Raw genomic sequence first — 22,019 nt, forward strand, 5'->3', positions numbered from 1 at the left:
ATATCTGATGAAAAAAAATATTAAAAATTAATTGATATATTAATTTTTTTAAAAAATTAAAATATCTGTTTTTAAAATTCTTAAAGACCGATTTAAGTAATTACTCTGTAGAAAAATTAATTGAAATAATTATTCTAAACAAAATTCCTTTACCAAAACAGAGTCATGTAAGAAAAGACTGAAAGAGGGACCCGACCCACCCGTTTCTTTCATTTGATTCCGTGTCTTTCGGAGTTGACTAGTTGACTATCCTACCAACCAGAAAACCCTTTTTCTTTTTTTTTTTCTTTAATAAAAAAAGAAACTTATTTTGTTGTTTTGCTGCTTTTTGTTTTTTTTTGTTTTAAAACCCCTCGCTAAATTCTCTTCCTGCTTTGTCTTCACGCTTGGCTTTGTTGTTTGTTGAAGCTGAGAAAAACAGAACAAGAAGAAGAAGAAGAAGAACAAAATGAAGAAAGCAATGGTGAAGTGCCCGAAGAAGCACGTGAACTTGTTCTACTCCGTTGACTGTGAGGAACTCGCTCGCAATGTTGCTTCTCATTCATTTGACCACGTCACTCTTCAGAGTATCAAATGGAGGTAACTCTTAACAATTACTATACTCTCCTTCTTTCTCATTCGTTTGAATCTTTTTATTTATTTATTTTCTTGCTTGAAAGCTGAAACTATTCATGGATTGTGTATTGGCTCCTATTCCAGTAATTTCAATGGTAACTGAATATTTGGATGAGCTTTCTTGAAAAGAAAAAAGAAAAAAAGGAAAAGAAAAAAGAATCATGTTTTTTAATTAACTGATATGATGAAAAGAAACTTTGATTAAAAAAAGAAAAAAAGGAACTGATTGTAGGAGTTCTTTAAGCTATCTAAATTCTATAGCTTACTTTAGCATATTAGAAGAATCATGTTAGTTTATTCATTCATTTTTTTAATTAACTCTTTTCGGCATCTTTGATCCGAGAAGAGCAAGCAAATCCAGCATTAAAATTTACATTACATGAAATCAACCATTTATATATTGAAACAGTGAATGGTTCTGGTTGGAATTGAGTTTCACTGATGTGACAGTGGAAACTACCTCTTATATGAACAATAAAAAGTAGAAAATAAAATAAATGATATATTGATCTGCATAAAGCCATAAATTCAAGAGTCTCTAGTTCAAATACAAATTCATTCCCAATTTCTCTGAATTCTTGCAAAACAATGAACTACCTGTGTATTATTCCCTCTCATTTTCTCATCTATGTTCTTCACTTCATCCCAGTTCTCATTTGGCTATGCTCTGAACTTAACAGAATGAACATTCATTTTATTTCCGATTTTGGCTTATTAACAATGATGTCTTTACTTGTCTTCCCTTTAACATATGTTATTATGTTTTGATGTTTCTTCATGCATCGTTTAGGAAAAGAAAATTTAAAAGCTGACTAATTTTATGATTCTCCAGGTCTTTTGCTGATGGATTTCCAAATATTTTTATAGAAAATGCAGAAGAGCTCCGAGGTCAACACGTTGCTTTTCTGGCATCTTTCAGCTCCCCAGCACATATCTTTGAGCAACTTTCTGTTGTGTATGCACTCCCTCGTCTATTTGTCGCTTCGTTCACATTGGTATTGCCTTTCTTTCCAACTGGATCCTTCGAGCGAATGGAGGAAGAAGGAGATGTAGCAACTGCCTTCACCCTTGCAAGGATGTTGACGAATATTCCGATTTCAAGAGGTGGCCCAACTAGTTTAGTCATATATGACATTCATGCTTTGCAGGTTTGTGTACATAATGCTTTAAAAGGAATTCATTACCTTCAATTTTGTGGTCCTTTAATTATGGTACTTATGGATTGTTATTAAAGTTATGTTTACTGTTAAATACACTATCCAAAGAATGAGTGAAGACACATCGACACCATCCAATAGAATACATGGCCTAGATGGAATCAAAAGTACAATTTAAGAGTAGTGTTTTTGCCCAAAACTACTTGTTCACTTCAGATGATCATGATATTCTATCATAATGCTATGTTTATGCTCTTCACTTAATTTCTCATATACTTTTGAAGAAGATAGCAACATTGCTCTCATTTGTTTCTTATGATGTTCTGGTAAACTTCTCATTCAATTCAAATACCATGAATTTTCATTCAATTTTATTTATGACTTAAATATGCAGGAGAGGTTTTATTTTGGAGATGAGGTTTTGCCCTTGTTTGAGACCGGTATTCCTCTCTTAAAGCAACGCTTGCAACGGCTTCCGGATGCCAAAAATGTGAGTATTTTGTAATCTACATTACTTCAAAATCTTACTGCCTTTGTCTAGCGATCAAATTATGATGTTAAAACAGTTGTAATTTCCAGGTAGTTATAGCATTTCCAGATGATGGTGCTTGGAAGAGGTTTCACAAGCAGTTTGATAGTTTCCGAGTGGTGAGTCTCTTAGTATCTATCTATTTAATCTATTCTGTAATTTTTTTCCCAAATAGATTACCTGAAATTTGAGGTGGCAGGTAGTATGTACAAAAGTTCGTGACGGTGACAAGCGGATAGTTCAACTCAAGGAAGGCGACGTCACCGGTCATCATGTAGTAATTGTTGATGATTTGGTTCAATCTGGAAGCACCCTGGTTGAGTGTCAGGCAAGTTATTTCAATTTGCGAATTGAAGATGATTATGTCAATTTTTTTTTCTTTTTGTATGTTCTCATTTTTCTTATGATTCTAGCTTAGCAACACCATAAGCAAAACTTAGTGTCTATATTAGAATCTTAAACATGAATGCATGTGTCTGCATCTATTTGCAACTTGGCAATTAACATGTATCTCCTTTTTATCTTGCTGGTTTTACTCAGAAAGTTTTAGCATATCAAGGTGCAGCAAAGGTGAGCGCCTATGTCACACACGGCGTATTCCCCAAGCAATCGTGGGAGCGATTCACTCATAAAGACGGTTAGTCCCAACTCCCAAGCATAATATTTTCACATACTTCTACATTTCTCACACTTGGATACATGTTTTGATGGTATTACCGCCATTCGATTTCGAATTTCGCAGGAGCCTCGGATAATGCTTTTGCACACTTTTGGATCACAGATTCTTGCCCTTTAACTGTGAAAGCTATTGCAAACAAAGCTCCTTTTGAAGTATTGAGTCTAGCAGGATCTATTGCTAATGCCCTACAAATATGAAGGCAAATTAGGGAACTACTAATAATATTGGATAGAATATTCAAGTTGGTGATAAAGGAGATCCTCAACTTCAATTTTTTTTTTCCTGTTTTTACATTACAATAACATCCTTTCATCTCTGCTGTAACCTTAGCATGGTGAAACCTGTGAATTTAGTTTCTATTATGATTGTTCTCTAGCATAAAAGCAAGACCTATGCATAATGCAAATTAAATCATCCAAATTTTGCTCTGTATTACTCATCAACAGGCATTAATTTCTTTGTTCCTTTGTGGGTTAAATAATAATAATAAATATGTAAGTGACTGCAAAAATATATGATTCATAAACAATATTTGGCTAAACAAAATGGAAACAAATGTAATACTCTAATGTTAAAATTGGAAAATATTTTGTCACAATGTATTTCAACTTCTTCTCATGCAAAGAACTAACATTAATCTGGTGATGTACTTACACAAAGGTAGTATTTGTTGAAAGTGATGTAATTGATTAATTGATTGACAGATTCTAAAGCTTAAGTTGATATATGACATGAAATCAAGCCATTTTTTTAACACAAGTTAAATATAAATCTGTAATAACAACACAATTGATATAAAGCACGGGATGCATGCAGTTTGGGGTAGCTTCTCCGCAAGCCACTGAAGCCAGTGATGAAATTCAACCGCAAATGGTCATGGATGAAGCTTCACTACAATCTACTGCTTAAGCATAGTGTACGAAATTATATATCCTTTGAGAAATATTATGAAATATTAGAATTTATTGTTTTTGACATTCCTTAATTATAAATTCAATTCCTTTACATGCTTTATCCCATATTTTAAAAAATTTATAATTAACTAATTACCGAAAGTAATAAATTTTGATAACCCTATAGTATTTTTCATCTTCTAATTGTATAACTAGTGTGTTATAAACCCACTTGTCACAATCACAATAAAAAGAGCGGATAAAATATTTGGTCAATACTCGCGTACATATTCAACACATATATAGTATACATAAGGGTGACTTCTGTGGTGGTTTGTGGTGGTTAAAGTTGGCTATAGTTGACTGATCAATAAAATTAGGACACATGGATGAAAAAAATAGCTGATATATGATTAGTTTTAAAGAAAATGCTATAACCCAAAAAATATTACTATAATAGTAGAATAATAATTATAGGTCCATCAAAAAATGGTTCTAGGACTGTAATTACTATTCTGCTATTGTGGTAATATTTTTTGAGTTACTGTGTTTTTCTAAACTAATCATACATTAACTAACTTTTCCATTGTTGAGGTAGCTTTACTAGATGGATAAATATGTATTGAGCATTAACTATCTAATGTTGATGCTAAATTTGAATTTTATTTTTATGGAATCAGACAATGCTCAAATGTTACACCAGAACAGCTTGGCATCCAAGATCAGCCCCAACCAATGAAGGTAATTCAGAAGTGGTTTATTACTTATGAGTCAAAGCCAAAAAAAACTATTCTCTTTTTCCCTTCCAATTACTCCCACACATCTAAAAAGCAGAACATAAGTTCATTATAATAATATTGGTAAAGGCAGCATTAGACACAGCCTATACATTTCTTGGAAATTTCTTCCAAACAAGCATGAAACGACCTATTTGAACTCAATAAATTCAAATATCCCAAAATTGACGAGGCAAGAAAAATATGGTGCGTTTGAACAAGCAAGAAAGGTTGTGGAGATTGGTAACCGTTGCTTCAGCTCTAATTGGATTAATCTGTTATGCTCTCAGCTCCTCCTTCAACCATCTCTTGGGCAACTGGAAACCATGGAAGATCATTTTCTACGCTCTCTTCAGTTCCATCACTTTCCTCGTCGCTCTTCTTGCAAAGGATTGGAAACACTCAAGAATTCTTAGATTCTTAGCACGAAAGTGGCAGCGCTTGAGAATTCTTCGGTTCAGATCTCTGACTACGTTCTTGGTTATGCTATCCACCACCGTCTTCTCCTTCTTCTCCGATAGAGCCACCGCCATGGTTGCAAAACCAGATGCATATAGTGTGGTTTCGTCCATTGCTTTCTCCACCATGTCACTTAGCTTGTCAAGGAATGTCCCCTTTGTATTTGAGGAACTCATGTATTTTTTTGTGGGAATCTTTATAGCTCAAATGATGAAGATTAAGTTGCTGTTGGGATTTTCAGTTGGAACAGTTATTAGCTTTTGCTTTGTGATTCTCCATTCTCATGTAGATGCTCATGATCCAATAGAACGTGTTGGGATCCAAGATCAGCATCCTCAAGTGGCCATTGATGTAGAAAACCACGCAATCACTAACACTGCTGCTGCTCCTTCAACGGTTCAACAACGACTGGTGGCGACCGATGAGGATGAAGGTTCTCCATTCGACATCACGACCACCAAAAATGCCTCGATTGATCGGCTCAAGCAGTGGAGGCAAGCGGCACTTGTGCTAAATGCTTCGCGCAGATTTGCTTACACCTTGGACTTGAAGAAAGAAGAGGAAAGGGAACAAGTAATGAGAAAGGTTCGAAATCATGCACAAGCAATTAGGAATGCGTATCGTTTCAGAGCAGCCAGTGAAGCTGTACAACCCCTTCTGACCTCATCTGATGATGACGACGACGAAGAAGAGGAGGAGGAGAAGGAAGACAAAGAAGAGAAGCTTCAGTGAGTGCAGCTTTTAGAGAGCATGTCTCTTTTTTCATGTAAACAAATGCATGTGATGTTTAGTCTAGTAGTTAATTTACTAATCCACTTAAGCATGTGTCAAGGTTGGAATCCCGCTTTTTGCATGCAGCAATTCATTGGGCAACAACAAATTTTTAAATAGAGCTCAAATTCACTAACAGCAGATTATAGTAATTATGATTGCAATTAATTGGGTCTTACTGTGTTACTACTTACTAAGCCTCTTTCTAGGATTAAACTACATCACATACATGGCAGATGTAGGTAGTTGTAGGTGCTTATTCTGATGAACATGGTTTTAAGATGTTCGTATCATATGATATCTACACTTATTTTATCAAATTTCACGATATTGATAGACTAAGGATAAACTCCAGAGAAAAATAAGAGGTTCTTCAAGGATATTCCAACATTTCAATGTATCCAGTAACAATATTCTAGATGGCTGATCTAACATAAGAATAAGGCAAAGAAACTGGTTCACATATATACATGCACAAGCTTTTTAGGTTTCATGACAACATTGACAAAGCTAATATGACAGTACCTCATTTTAATAATATACAAATTAGTCAAATCTGCAAACTCTGGCATGCAAGCTGACAAAGAAATGCCATCTTATTCTCTTCCTCCATTGATGATTATTATGAAATATTGACATATTCAGAGTCTCCAGCAGCTGAAAGCTATGCTGCTTCTTCACCTTTATACACCAACTTTTTTGTTCTTTTAAATCAATTAGCTTTGTACACCTTAACATTGCCCTATGCAGTTGTTAGCATTCCCAACCCCCATTTATTATTGTGGCTAGGAACATATAAATAGCTAGCAAACGGTTAATCTTTTTCTAGTTTCTCGTCCCAATCGCCCTTTGGACTCTCCAATAAATCACCTGAGTAAGACCCGTCTGGTTGACGAATACATATATTCAAATTGCTGGATAGAAAATTCTCCTGGATGGTAAGAGAGAAACAATCAGAAAAACACTTGAAAAAAGCAATAATTGATCAATATATAAATTAAACCATTTCCAATTCTAAAGTCTTAATGACTCTTCACAATCAAGTTTGCAAGGCGTATGTATAAGATCAGGATGAATGTGTCCGGTCGGCTCGGCTCTCTTAACAACTTTATTGTCGTCAGAAGTTACCTGATCATTCGTCTCTTGGCCCTCTGAATGAAAGAGAATTGGCCGACACCGCTTATCCTCATTCATTAAGCTTGAATTCTGAAAATGTGTCACAAGTGCAGCCTTTCCTTGTATCCTTGCATATGCCAGTGAGACAACTTTTTCGCTATTAAACTTCTCCCACTTCTTCCCATTAAATGCCTACATAGACTTTTTCTCTTGCAAAGTTAATATTTACACATACTTCTTCTACACTCTCACACTTGGATACATGTTTTGATGGTATTGCCGCCATTCGATTTCGAATTTTGCAGGAGCCTTGGATAATGCTTTTGCATACTTTTGGATCACAGATTCTTGCCCTTTAACTGTGAAAGCTATTGCAAACAAAGCTCCTTTTGAAGTATTGAGTCTAGCAGGATCTATTGCTAATGCCCTACAAATATGAAGGCAAATTAGGGAACTAATAATAATATTGGATAGAATATTCAAGTTGGTGATAAAGGAGATCCTCAACTTCGATTTTTTTTTTCCTGTTTTTACATTACAATAGCATCCTTTCATCTCTGCTGTAACTTTAGCATGGTGAAACCTGTGAATTTAGTTCCTATTATCATTGTACTCTAGCATAAACGCAAGACCTATGCATAATGCAAATTAAATCATCCAAATCTTGCTCTGTATTACTCATCAACAGGCACTAATTTCTTTGTTCCTTTCTGGGTTAAAAAAAAAAAAAAATCAAATGTAGGTGACTGCAAAAAATGTATGATTCATAAACACTATGTGGCTAAACAAAATGGAAACAAATGTGATACTTTTACGTATGGAAAAATATTTTGTCACAATGTATTTAAACTTCCTCATGCAAAGAACTAACGTTAATATGTGAAAGAGCCCAGCAGGAAAAATAACACAAACACAAGAACAATATGAAAACACTCACAACAAGTAAAGCAATAACAAGAACACACCAAGATTTAACGTGGAAAACTCCCTCACTATGAGAGGTAAAAACAAAACACAAATCGCACATATAACCAGCCAAAATATCAAAGCACCAAAACTTACAAAAGAAAAACAAGAAGATGAAAAATACCTCAAAAATAGAGCTGTTGTTCAAAGCCTATTTCTCCCACTGCAGACCTCCAATAAAAATTTTCACCATCCAGAATGAAGAAGAAAATGAGAAAAATCTGAAGTCTAAATTTTACATTAATCAAACGGTGAACGAATGAGAAATTGCTATTCAAATATTGTTGCTCCGCATAAAAACGGGGAATCTATTTTCTCTCTTGCAAACGCAATTTCTTCCACTATAAACTTTTAATGAACATCTTCACCAACCAGAATAAAGAACAAGATGAGAGGAATACGTGATTCAAATTTTAAGCCGATCTAACGATGAACTAATAAGAACTGCTATTTGAAATTTACTGTTTTTATAAAAATAGGAATTTTGTCTTCCCTCTTCTCTCTCACTTTGATGGCTACACTCTCTATTTCTCAATAACTCCAAAAATCTTATTAGAATTGTGACACACTGGGTGCAAAGAAAGTAAGAGATACCCCAAAAAATTGGGCTTGGGCCTCACAAAGGAGAGAAAAAACCCAACAAATCTCGCTCTTCTCGACTAGGTGGAGGCCTCGCCATTTCGGCAATCAAACAACATATTTCAATCTTATCTCTTGACAATATCTTTTGTCATCATATCAGCACCATTATCATCAGTGTGAACTTTCTCAAGTTTCAACAACTTGGAATCTAACGCATCCCGTATCCAGTGATACCTAACATCGATATGTTCATGAAAAGTAGAGTTCTTGACAAGATGAATAACACTTTGACTATCACACAATAACACATAATGGTCTTGCTTAAAACCAAGTGCTACAAAAAACTTCTTCATCCACAATAACTCTTTACATGCTTCAGTTGTTGCAATAAACTCTGCCTCTGTAGTAGAAAGTGCAACACACTTCTGTAACCTTGACTGCCATGAAATAACTTCCCCTGTAAATTTGATCAAATAATTAGAAGTAGACTTTCAAGAATCAATATCTCCTGCCATGTCTGCGTCAGTAAAGCCAATTAGCAAAAGTTTCTCACCACTAAAACTCAAACTCAAGTTAATTGTACTTTTGAGATATCTCATAATCCATTTAAAAATATTCTAATGTTCTTTACCTAGATTAGAGAGAAAATGACTCACAGTATCAACCGCATGAGCAATGTTTGGTCTAGTGCACACCATAGTATACATCAAGCTTTCAACAGCTGAAGCATAAGAAATTTCATCCATTACTTGTTTCTCCTCATTAGTGGTTGGACACTGCTTGGTGCTCAACTTAAAATGAGGAGCAAAAGAACTAGCAACACATTTGACATTATTCATGTCAAACCTTTGAAGCACCTACTTTATGTACTTCTCCTATGACAAATAAAGTTTCTTGGAATCTCTATAACAAGTAATAGTCATGTACAAAATCTGTTTGGCAGGACCCAAGTTCTTCATAGCAAAGAACTTGTTCAACTGTTTTTTCAACTCATTAATCCTCAAAGCATTCTTATCCAAAATTAAAATATTATCCACACAAAGAAAAATAATGATAAAATTACTATCAGAAAATTTTTGCATAAATACACAATGATCTAAAGTTATCTTACGGTAATCATGGTCTTCCATAATATATTCAAACTTCTTGTACCACTGTTTTGGAGTTTGATTCAACCCATAAAGACTTTTCTTAAACTTGCACACAAAATCTTTCATTCTTTTAACAACAAAGCCCTTTGGTTGCTCCATGTAGATCTCTTTGTCCAAATTACCATGAAAAAAAGCTGTGTTCACATCTATTTGTTTAATCTCCAGATCAAGAGAAATTGCTAATCCAAGCACAGCACGAATGGATGACATCCTCACAACAGGAGGAAAATCTCTTCATAATCAACACATTTTCTCTGGCTAAAGCTTCTAACAACCAATCTAACTTTATACCAAGACTTAAAATTGTGTTCTTCATTCTTGATTCTGAATACCTATTTGTTCTTCAAAACTCGCATACCCTTCGATAGTTTCACCAACTCATAGGTATAATTCTCAAGCAAGGACTTCATTTCTTCTTGCATAGCTTCAAACCATTGAGCTTTACTTCCATCTTCAACAGCCTCTCCATAACATTCAAGTTCTTTCCCATCAGTCAACAAAACAAACTCATGTGGAGAATACTTTGACAACATGGTTCTGAAAATCGAACCGGACCGGCCGGTTCAACTGGATTAACTGATAACCGGTTCGGGTAAGGTCAGAAACCGCTTAGCAAAAAACCGGTAAAAAACCGATCAAACCGGTGATTAACCGGTGAACCGGTAGAACCATCCGGTTTTTTTCAGGATTTCCGGTTTGGGTATATAAGTTCTAACGCGTCATTCCCACGCCACCCCCACCTCTTCATCTCATCTCTGAGAATCAGAAACCTTACCCTAACCTAACCCCAGCCACCAGCCCGCCATCACAATCCCCCATGGCCGAACTCTTCTTCTCCGGTAGATGGTGCTTTCGCCGCCGGCAGGAATCGTGGGTGCCGTCGCACTCTTCTCATCGCCAATCCCTTCTCATCTTTCCTCTTCTCGTCACCGTCACACAAAGAAAGCGTTGACCCCGTGGGATAACCGTCGCGAAGGTTTCCCGGTTGATCGTCATCTCTTCAAGCGCGCGCTCTCTCTCACTCTCACTCTCTCTGTGTCTGAGCTTCGAGCTCTCTGTCGCTCTCACTCTCTCTGTGTCTGAGCTTCGAGCTCTCTGTCGCTCTCTGTTCGAGTTCACTTCCCTTGTTCCGTTGTCATCAGCCCGTCACTTCCCATTCCTCCCTTGCCGTCACTTTCCTTCCTCCTTCGCCGCCGGTAAGCGCTGCTGCTTTAATTAATATGGCTTGGTTTGTACATTTGTTAATAATACCGATTCTGGGTTTTGGGTTCTTTGATTTCTGATTTTGAGTTTGATAATTTTGCTTAATCCGAGTTTCTAATTTTCTGAAATAATGATTGATTGAATGATTTGATTAAATATTTTCTTTGCTGGGTTAATTTGTTTGAGTTACTTTTGTTGAAGGTTAATTTATTTTTGCTGGGTGTTGAAGATGGAACAGGAACAACAGCGAGAAGACATTATTTATTCAATTTGTTGAATGGTGATGTAATTCTGAATTCAATTTAATTTGGATTCTGACTTTGGAATTCGATTCAATTTAGTTTTTGCTCCTGATATGTTTTCAGATTAGTTTGGATTCATAAGTTATAACTATACTGTTGATTAATTGATTTGCTGCTGAAAGTTTGAAACTATGTTTGTAACACCCTACCATACAGAGTCTTATGCTTAAGTCATAATTCAGAGATGGCAAGGTATTACGACCTCTAAAATAAAAATTTAGTACGTATAGTAGTATGAATGATTGATTATAACTAGGAGCCTTTGTGGAAAAAAAAGGGTAAACAAAAACCGCAACTCAAAAGCGCAACACTCCGATCGATAACGTAACGAACAAAGATAAACCAACGCGAGATTATATATATACAAAGGAGTGTCAAAAACATGAATATCAAGACTCAAGATCCGGTTGCGAAGATAACCGATTCGAGTATAGCAATATATACATATGATAAAATAAGGGAAACCCCAAAGGAAACCCAAAGGGACACAAATACGGAAACCTATTCTCCAAAATCTCCCATAAGAGGAGTCATCACAGTTTGTATTATTTAATGGAGATAAAAGTATATAAGCAAAACATATAACCCAAAACATAGTCCTGAGAATAAAGGATCTTCGCAAATCTAGAAATCTCCAGCATGCCTCAGCGGGAAACCTCACGTCCTGCATCTGAAAACCACAAAATCCGCATGGGTGAGAACCAGAGGTCTCCAGCATGGTAACAGCTTCCACATATATAATACATAATAATAGAGGAAAGCCAAAGGCAATCCTAGAACTTCCTCCAGATAATTCAAAGCTTATAAACAAGCTAAACCATAAAAGGGCATATGACTAAAGATCCTTCAGTCTAACTAATACTTCCCTTTCCAATTCCTTCAGACCTCCCAACCACCAGCAGGGGTAAAATGTAGCAAACACAGTTATATCAAACAAGAAATATACAAATAGGAACAATTAAGGCATTTAGACAATTAGCAAGTAATATGTAGTCAAATAGGCAATCTCAAACAATTCAGATAGTATGCATATGATGAATGCCTGTCCCTAGTGGCTGATGATATCATCTGTCGGTTATAGAGCCAACCCGACAAGTCCTGGCAGTTAACCATTGGACTATCCCTCTATCGTGTCTCCCCAACTCAAGTTATACTCAATATAAACTTGATCATAATCATGATCCATATCCATCACCCTCACTGGTGAATATTTTTGGGGGTGAGCTCATCCGGGGCTTTCACAGTGCCCGGCCACCCTGACGACATAGGGTCAAAAGAGCTTCGAGTCTCAACCTGGAGCACGTGGTGGCTAGCCACTGCTTCCTCCCAGGGAAACTCTCATCTCCAACAGTGGAAGTGCAACATTCACAATTCATTCAACAACATTTATATGCATTATACTTGGCCATAATCATGGCTCCGCCGTAACACGGCAATAATCTAGCCATCCGGCTCACGGTTAAATCCATAACCAGCCACCCGGCTCACGGTTAAATCCATAACCACCTGTTTCATTAACAATTACGGCCTTTCGGCCCATGGCATAACAAGCACTTCCACCACCATCCTCCGCCTCTCACATAATCACCTTTGATCCTTTATTTTTCCCTTGCTTCACTCGCAAGTTACCACATCCCCTAGCTCCTTTTCTAATTGCTAGGCATATCATAATGATTTAAGACATAAGTGGTGAGATCGGAGGCTTAGAAGTATGAGATTTGGCTTTTAAAACTCAAAAATCAACTTTGGGATGAAAACAGGGCCACGCGTACGCGCACTCCACGCGCACGCGCGGATGGCCACAAAAACTCATCGGCGCGTAGGCGCCCTTCACGCGGACGCGCACATTCAAAATTAGTCAACGGCGCGCACGCGTCAACCACGCGTACGCGTGGGTACTCTTGTGCCCCAGGCACAAAACTGGCACAACTCTGGCACAACTCTCTGGAAAATAGCTGGACATTGGGTGCAGCCCATCGGCGCGCCCGCGCACATCACGCGCACGCGTGGATGGCACTTTCTGGAAGAACGGCGCGTACGCGCTAAGTGCGCCTACGCGCTAAGTGCGCCTACGCGCTAAGTGCGCCTACGCGCTAAGTGCGCCTACGCGCTAAGTGCGCCTACGCGCTAAGTGCGCCTACGCGCAGGGGATCGTTCTGCTAAAAATTTTTCTAAGTTAAAAGCTGCAGAATTCACAGATTCAAACCCCAATCTTTCGACGAACATAACTTCCTCATTTTAAATTGTTTTTCACCCGTTCTTCGAACGGCATGGACATCCCGGATTCAATTTCATTTCTAAACAGATTTGGCACAAAACAGAGATCCGTAGTTCAAGTTATGTCCCGTCAAAGTATGCCCCAAAACCATATTTTTATACAAAATCACAAAGTGCCATTTTCAAAACAAGCCATTTTCAACTCTTTTCAAAATCAATCAAAACATGCCAATTTCATCCCTTTTCTTTGAAATCAATCAAAATATATCAAATTCAACATCAAGCCCCTTCAAATCACACATTGACACTTTACCACAATTTACAAAAGCACTATCCCATCATTTTAACCCACTTCACCCAAGTGGCTCAAACCCAAACACATTGACATATCACATACTCTTCCTCATGCCAATTTTCAACAACACCAATTCCAATAAATCATTATTGTACACAATCAATATTATACTCACCATCAACATGGTTCAACCCATAATTCAACCATAACCAATTATCAAGCATATATCACAACATGCATATTTCTCATACATCATACCATCAAGGCATCAACCACATTACATATTAGATACGGAAAACCGAAACCATACCTTAGCCGATTTTCCAAGCTCAACCGGAGCACTTCCAAACCACTTATCCACAAGCTCTCAAGGTCTCAACACCTCCAAGAACAGATTTTTCACCATCAAATCCCTTTTTAAGCTTTTCAATATCACCAATCAAGCTCCAATATTCACACATACACAACCTAAGCCACAATCATCATACCCATACACATCAACACCCAAACATCATAGAACAAAAAATTACACTAGGGTTGAGAATCTTACCATACCCAAGGTCCAAGGAGACAAGATTAACCTTCTCCTTCAAGAGAGTTGGGTCCTATAACATCAAAGAGCCCAAAATCTCAATATTTTTGCTCATAAAACTCGAAAACAAGGCTGGAATTTCGAAGATAAAAACGTGGTTTATCTCAAGATTAATTGTATGGGTTTTGTAGAGCTCTCCGTGGTGAACGCGTGGCCGTAAACGGTGCGGAAATCGGAGCTCTAGATCAAAAGTTATGATGGTTTGAAGATCAAGTAAGAGATAGAAGTTTGAGAGAGTATTCTTCCCTCATGGCCTCCATTTCAGCGTGTGTGTGTGTGTGTAATGAGGAGAGAGAGTGCTGAAAACTAGGGTTTTGGTTTAGTTTAGTTGTGCCAAGGGCCCACTTTGGGTCCGGTTGGCCCGGTTTGGCCCGTTCGGTCCAATCTTGGTCCGAATTCTATAAAATTGGTACCGAAATTCTCGTCTCAATCTCTTCTATCACATTTAGCCACAAAAATCACATTTTGGGCTTTCTAGAATAAATTCTCATTTATGAGTTAATTAGCCGTTAATTAACCGGGTTTTACATTCTACCCACCTAATTGGAAATTTTTCCCACAAAATTCAAATGCAATTACCTGAGAATAAATGCGGATAATCCGTTCGCATCTCCGGCTCAAGTTCCCAAGTGTGTTCCTCAACACCGCCTCGACTCCATGCCACTTTGACTAATGAAACCTCTTTTCCACGCAACCGTTTGATACTAGTGTCATCAATTCTGACTGGAGCCACTAGAAGCGTCAAATCTTTCCTTAACTGAACCGACTCAGGTTCCAACACATGGCTATCATCAGGAGTGTACTTCCGAAGTTGCGACACGTGAAATACGTCGTGCAGGTTCGAAAGATGAGGTGGTAGAGCCATTCGATACGCCACCGGTCCAATCCTCTCCAGGATCTGAAATGGACCAATGTATCGAGGATTCAACTTCTTTTCCTTAATCGCCCTACCTACTCCCGTTGTCGGAGTAACCTTAAGGAAAACATGGTCTCCTTCCTCAAATTCTAAGGGCTTTCGCCTCTGATCGACGTAACTCTTTTGACGACTCTGCGCTGTAAGCATCCTATCTCAGATTTTCTTGACTTGTTCAGTAGTCTCAGCTATCATTTCCGGCCCCAACAAGCTTTTCTCTCCAGCTTCATACCAACATAGCGGAGATTGACATTTCCTCCCATACAAGGCCTCATACGGAGCCATTCCGATGCTCGCATGATAATTATTATTGTATGCAAACTCCACTAATGGCATATACCGATCCCAACTTGCCAGTTAGTCCAAAACACAAGCTCTTAACATATCCTCTAGTGTTTGGATCGTCCTCTCGGATTGACCATCTGTTTGAGGATGGTAAGCCGTGCTCAAGCTTAATCGGGTTCCAAAAGCTTTCTGAAATGCACCCCAAAACCTTGAAGTGAAACGAGGATCTCTATCAGAGATTATAGTAGCAGGTACACCATGAAGTCTCACAATCTCCTTTATGTATAACCGTGCTAGCTCCTCGAGGGTGTAAGTCATACGAATGGGTAAAAAGTGAGCTGACTTCGTCAGTCGGTCCACAATCACCCAGATAGCATCAAAACCAGCCCTAGTCCTTGGCAATCCCGACACAAAGTCCATTGCAATACTTTCCCACTTTCATTGTGGAATCTCTAAAGGTTGCAACATCCCGGAAGGTCTTTTATGTTCAATCTTTACTTTTTGGCAAGTTAAACACTTTGAAACATATTCCACCACATCATTCTTTATACCCGGCCACCAAAACATCGCCTTTAAATCATGGTACATCTTAGTACTTCCCGGATGAATGGAGAATCCGCTTTTGTGTGCCTCCTTTAAGATATCCTGCCTTAAAGTGCCAACATCCGGCATAATGATCCTACACTTGAACCTCCATAACCCATCTTTTTCTTCCGACACACTCCACTATTTTCCTTGCTCAATGGCCGGTAACACCTTCTATAACGCTTCATCATTTTGATGAGCCTTTAGGAGTTCGGACTTAAAGTCACTTGAGATTTCTAATCGGCTCAAACACAAGGTTCTGGATACTTCTCGAGCACCAATTTTCAGACTCTCGAATCCCTTGAGCAACTTCTCCTCTTGAAGCATCATCCAAGCCGCATATAATGACTTTCGACTTAACGCATCCGCCACTACATTTGCCTTTCCCGGATGTTAATTCAACTCAAAGTCGTAGTCTTTCAACAATTCCATCCACATTCTCTGCCTCATATTAAGCTCTTTCTGATCAAAGAGATATTTCAAACTCTTGTGATCGGAGAAAACTTGGAATTTAACCCCATAGAGATAATGCCTCCACACCTTCAAGGCAAATACAACCGCAGCGAGTTCCAAATCGTACGTAGGGTAATTAACTTCATGAGGTCTCAACTGTCGTGAGGCATACGCCACCACATTATGATGCTGCATCAGCACGCACCCTAAACCCTTTAATGAGGCATCACAGTACACCTCAAATGGCTCGTTCGGCTCAGGTAACACTAACACAGGTGCGGTGGTTAACTTTTTCTTCAATGTCTGAAAAGCTCTCCTCGTATTCAGGAGTCCAAACAAACGGAGTGTCTTTGCGGGTTAACTTTGTCATTGGCAAGGCTATCTATGAAAAGCCCTTGATAAACCTTCGGTAATCGCCAGCTAAGCCCAGAAAACTCCTTATCTCCGTTACGGTGGTTGGTTGCTTCCAATCCATCACAGCCTCCACCTTAGTTGGATCTACGGCTATTCCCTTCTTACTCACCACGTGACCCAAAAACTTCACCTCACTCTTCCAAAACTCGCACTTAGACAGTTTTGCATAGAGTTTCTTCTCCTTTAAAATCCGCAACACGGTCCTCAAGTGTTCCGCATGCTCTTCTTCCGTCTTGGAATAAATCAGTATGTCATCAATGAAGACAACAACGAATTTATCCAGAAACGGACGGAAAACTCTATTCATGTAATCCATAAATACTGCAGGAGCATTTGTCAATCCAAAAGACATTACAGTGTACTCGTAATGACCATAACGAGTCCTAAAAGAGGTCTTAGGGATATCCTCACCCCTCACCCTTATCTGGTGATAACCGGATCGCAAATCGATCTTGGAGAAAACTCCAGCTCCTTGCAACTGATCCATGAGATCGTCAATCCTCGGCAATGGGTACTTATTCTTTATTGTGACCTTGTTCAGCTGCCTGTAATCCACACAGAGCCGCATACTCCCATATTTCTTCTTTACCAGTAGCACTGGCGCACCCCACGGAGAGACACTTGGTCGTATAAAATTCTTTCCCAACAAATCCTCTAACTGAGACTTTAGCTCGTTCATCTCTAACGGTGACATCTTATAAGGAGCGCTTGAGATTGGTCCCGCCCCGGGCACCAACTCAATAGCAAACTCAACCTCTCGGTTAGGTGGAAATTCATCAATATCATCGGAAAACACTTCCGAAAACTCACACACAACCGGAATCTGTTCCAACCTTTGATCATCACCCGAAACGCCCGTGGTTAACAACAGGATACCCTGACACTCGATTCCAGAACAATTCACCATCATCGAATTCAAGTAATAATTATTCACCACGACCGGCCCTTCTGTATCATCCGGCATAAAGTACACCGACTTTGTAGAACAATCAAGCAGAACATAGTTCTTAGATAACCAGTCCAATCCCAATATAAGATCAAGACCGATCATCGGCAAGCAAACTAAATTATGAACAAAATCACGCTGCCTGAACCTAAAGGAAACTTCCGGGCATCCAAGCCTAGTCACCATGGCTTCATGGGTAGCATTATATACTTTTAGGTCATAACCTAAGGTTACGATCTTCAATCCTAACTCATGGGCTTTCTCAAATGCAATGAATGAATGCGATGCTCCCGAATGAAATAAAGCATTTAAAGTTTGACCAGCCATTTCACAGTTACATCGGATGAGTGTCTCGGATCCCACGACGCCTATAGCTGAGGTGGTGAACATCCGACCAGTCTGTTGTGCTTTTCCAGCACCTTGTTTCTGCTTCTCTGGACAGTTTGGGACCTTATGTCCCGCTTTACTACAGTAATAGCACAAACCCCATCCGGCCATACACGGGGCTCCCGGATGGTGACTTCCACACCTAGCACAAGCTTGCTCATTCTGTGGCTGCTTTCCAAACTTTTTCCCTTGGGAGTTGTTGTTGTTGGGCCTCCTGAAAGAACTTTCCCACTTGAAAGGCAGACCTCTATGTGCAAAGTTCTTCCCTCGGTTCTGTGGGAATGGTCCCTTATGATTTCCTCTCTCAGCGGCTGCCTTCTTCTCACACTCTTCAGCAACCCTACACTTGTTTACCATCACAGAGAAAGTTTTGACCTCTACTGGTCCCTGAGCTCTATTTCTGTTGTTGCCATGATTGTTTATCCGTTGTCCAAGAGCTTCAGCAGTGGCTTGCATCGCAGCAGCCATGTTTTCCAACGTAGTCATAAGGTTCACCGGGTCATTAGGGTTATTCTCTGGCGCACGAGCATTAGTACGACCTCTACCACGGCCTCTACCATGGCCTCTACCACGGCCTCTACCGCGTCCACGAGGCACCATCTGGTTCCTATACACACCAAACAATCGATATTAATTTGATCAGTCTCAATATCGGAAGTTTAGTGCTTCAAGTCCCAAACGCATGCTCATGAACGTTTATGCCAATTATATCAAGCAGATATACTAACAGCACATAACACACATACAGAGAATGCACAGAAGCATAGTCAGTCCATCCCTTAGGCTCTACAGGAACGAACTACTCTGATAAGATAATGTAAAACCCTACCATACAGAGTCTTATGCTTAAGTCATAATTCAGAGATGGCAAGGTATTACGACCTCTAAAATAAAAATTTAGTATGTATAGTAGTATGAATGATTGATTATAACTAGGAGCCTTTGTAGAAAAAAAAGGGTAAACAAAAACCGCAACTCAAAAGCGCAACACTCCGATCGATAACGTAACGAACAAGGATAAACCAACGCGAGATTATATATATACCAAAGAGTGTCAAAAACAGGAATATCAAGACTCAAAATCCGACTGTGAAGATAACCGGTCCGAGCATAGCAATATATACATATGATAAAATAAGGAAAACCCCAAAGGAAACCCAAAAGGGACACAAATACAGAAACCTATTCTCCAAAATCTCTCAAAAGAGGAGTCATCACAGTTTGTATTATTTAATGGAGATAAAAGTATATAAGCAAAACATATAACCCAAAACATAGTCCTGAGAATAAAGGATCTTTGCAAATCTAGAAGTCTCCAGCATGCCTCAGCGGAAAACCTCACGTCCTGCATCTGAAAACCACAAAATCCGCATGGGTGAGAACTAGAGGTCCCCAGCATGGTAACAGCTTCCACATATATAATACATAATAATAGAGGAAAGCCAAAGGCAATCCTAGAACTTCCTCCAGATAATTCAAAGCTTATAAACAAGCTAAATCATAAAAGGGCATATGACTAAAGATTCTTCAGTCTAACTAATACTTCCCTTTCCAATTCCTTCAGACCTCCCAACCACCAGCAGGGGTAAAATATAGCAAACACAGTTATATCAAACAAGAAATATACAAATAGGAACAATTAAGGCATTTAGACAATTAGCAAGTAATATGCAGTCAAATAGGCAATCTCAAACAATTCAGATAGTATGCATATGATGAATGCCTGTCCCTAGTGGCTGATGATATCATCTGTCGGTTATAGAGCCAACCCGACAAGTCCTGGCAGTTAACCATTGGACTGTCCCTCTGTCGTGTCTCCCCAACTCAAGTTATACTCAATATAAACTTGATCATAATCATGATCCATATCCATCACCCTCACTGGTGAATATTTTTGGAGGTGAGCTCATCCGGGGCTTTCACAGTGCCCGACCACCCTGACGACATAGGGTCAAAAGAGCTTCGAGTCTCAACTTGGAGCACGTGGTGGCTAGCCACTGCTTCCTCCCAGGGAAACTCTCATCTCCAACAGTGGAAGTGCAACATTCACAATTCATTCAACAGCATTTATATGCATTATACTTGGCCATAATCATGGCTCCGCCGTAACACGGCAATAATCTAGCAATCCGGCTCACGGTTAAATCCATAACCAGCCACCCGGCTCACGGTTAAATCCATAACCAGCCGTTTCATTAACAATTACGGCCTTTCGGCCCATGGCATAACAAGCACTTCCACCACCATCCTCCGCCTCTCACATAATCACCTTTAATCCTCATTGATCATTCATTTTTTCCCTTGCTTCACTCGCAAGTTACCACATCCCCTAGCTCCTTTTCTAATTGCTAGGCATATCATAATGATTTAAAACATAAGTGGTGAGATCGGAGGCTTAGAAGTATGAGATTTGGCTTTTAAAACTCAAAAATCAACTTTGGGATGAAAACAGGGCCACGCGTACACGCACTCCACGCGCACGCGCGGATGGCCACAAAAACTCATCGGCGCATAGGCGCCCTTCACGCGGACGCGCACATTCAAAAATAGTCAACGGCGCGCACGCGTCAACCACGCGTACGCGTGGGTACTCTTGTGCCCCAGGCACAAAACTGGCACAACTCTGGCACAACTCTCTGGAAAATAGCTGGACATTGGGTGCAGCCCATCGGCGCGCCAGCGCACATCACGCGCACGCGTGGATGGCACTTTTTGGAAGAACGGCACGTACGCGCCAAGTGCGCCTACGCGCAGGGGATCGTTCTGCTAAAAATTTTTCTAAGTTAAAAGCTGCAAAATTCACAGATTCAAACCCCAATCTTTCGACGGACATAACTTCCTCATTTTAAATCGTTTTTCACCCGTTCTTCGAACGACATGGACATCCCGGATTCAATTTCATTTCTAAACAGATTTGGCACAAAACAGAGATCCGTAGTCCAAGTTATGTCCCCTCAAAGTATGCCCAAAAACCATATTTTTATACAAAATCACAAAGTGCCATTTTCAAAACAAGCCATTTTCAACTCTTTTCAAAATCAATCAAAACATGCCAATTTCATCCCTTTTCTTTTAAATCAATCAAAATATATCAAATTCAACATCAAGCCTCCTCAACTCACACATTGACACTTTACCACAATTTACAAAAGCACTATCCCATCATTTTAACCCACTTCACCCAAGTGGCTCAAACCCAAACACATTGACATATCACATACTCTTCCTCATGCCAATTTTCAACAACACCAATTCCAATAAATCATTATTGTACACAATCAATATCATACTCACCATCAACATGGTTCAACCCATAATTCAACCATAACCAATTATCAAGCATATATCACAACATGCATATTTCTCATACATCATACCATCAAGGCATCAATAATCATCATCACATATATGACCACATCATATATCTCAACCATTCAACAACATCAACAATTCAATGCCTATCTTATGGCCTCTAGCCTAAGTATTTCCTACCACATTACATATTAGATACGGGAAACCGAAACCATACCTTAGCCGATTTTCCAAGCTTAACCGGAGCACTTCTAAACCACTTATCCACAAGCTCTCAAGGTCTCAACACCTCTAAGAACAGATTTTTCACCATCAAATCCCTTTTTAAGCTTTTCAATATCACCAATCAAGCTCTAATATTCACACATACACAACCTAAGCCACAATCATCATACCCATACACAACATCTCAATACCCAAA

At 39.0% G+C, this 22,019-nt stretch overlaps 1 protein-coding gene and 1 long non-coding RNA gene across 2 annotated transcripts; both read left to right on the top strand.

Moving 5' to 3' along the window:
- The first annotated feature begins 345 nt into the window (after positions 1–345).
- On the top strand, positions 346–3,412 carry LOC107495402 (ribose-phosphate pyrophosphokinase 4). The gene is made up of 7 exons (XM_052258048.1): positions 346–579; positions 1,448–1,763; positions 2,167–2,262; positions 2,352–2,420; positions 2,501–2,633; positions 2,846–2,938; positions 3,044–3,412. Exons 1-7 carry the CDS (start codon positions 449–451, stop codon positions 3,175–3,177), a joined length of 972 nt encoding a protein of 323 aa, XP_052114008.1. The 5' UTR covers positions 346–448; the 3' UTR covers positions 3,178–3,412.
- Positions 3,413–10,747: 7,335 nt separating this feature from the next.
- Positions 10,748–11,331, top strand: LOC110281138 (uncharacterized). The gene is made up of 2 exons (XR_008002940.1): positions 10,748–10,890; positions 11,099–11,331. It is a non-coding gene; the product is annotated as an uncharacterized LOC110281138 (long non-coding RNA).
- Positions 11,332–22,019: the final 10,688 nt, after the last annotated feature.

The sequence above is a fragment of the Arachis duranensis genome, chromosome 1 (assembly GCF_000817695.3).
Source record: "Arachis duranensis cultivar V14167 chromosome 1, aradu.V14167.gnm2.J7QH, whole genome shotgun sequence".
NCBI lineage: Eukaryota > Viridiplantae > Streptophyta > Magnoliopsida > Fabales > Fabaceae > Arachis > Arachis duranensis.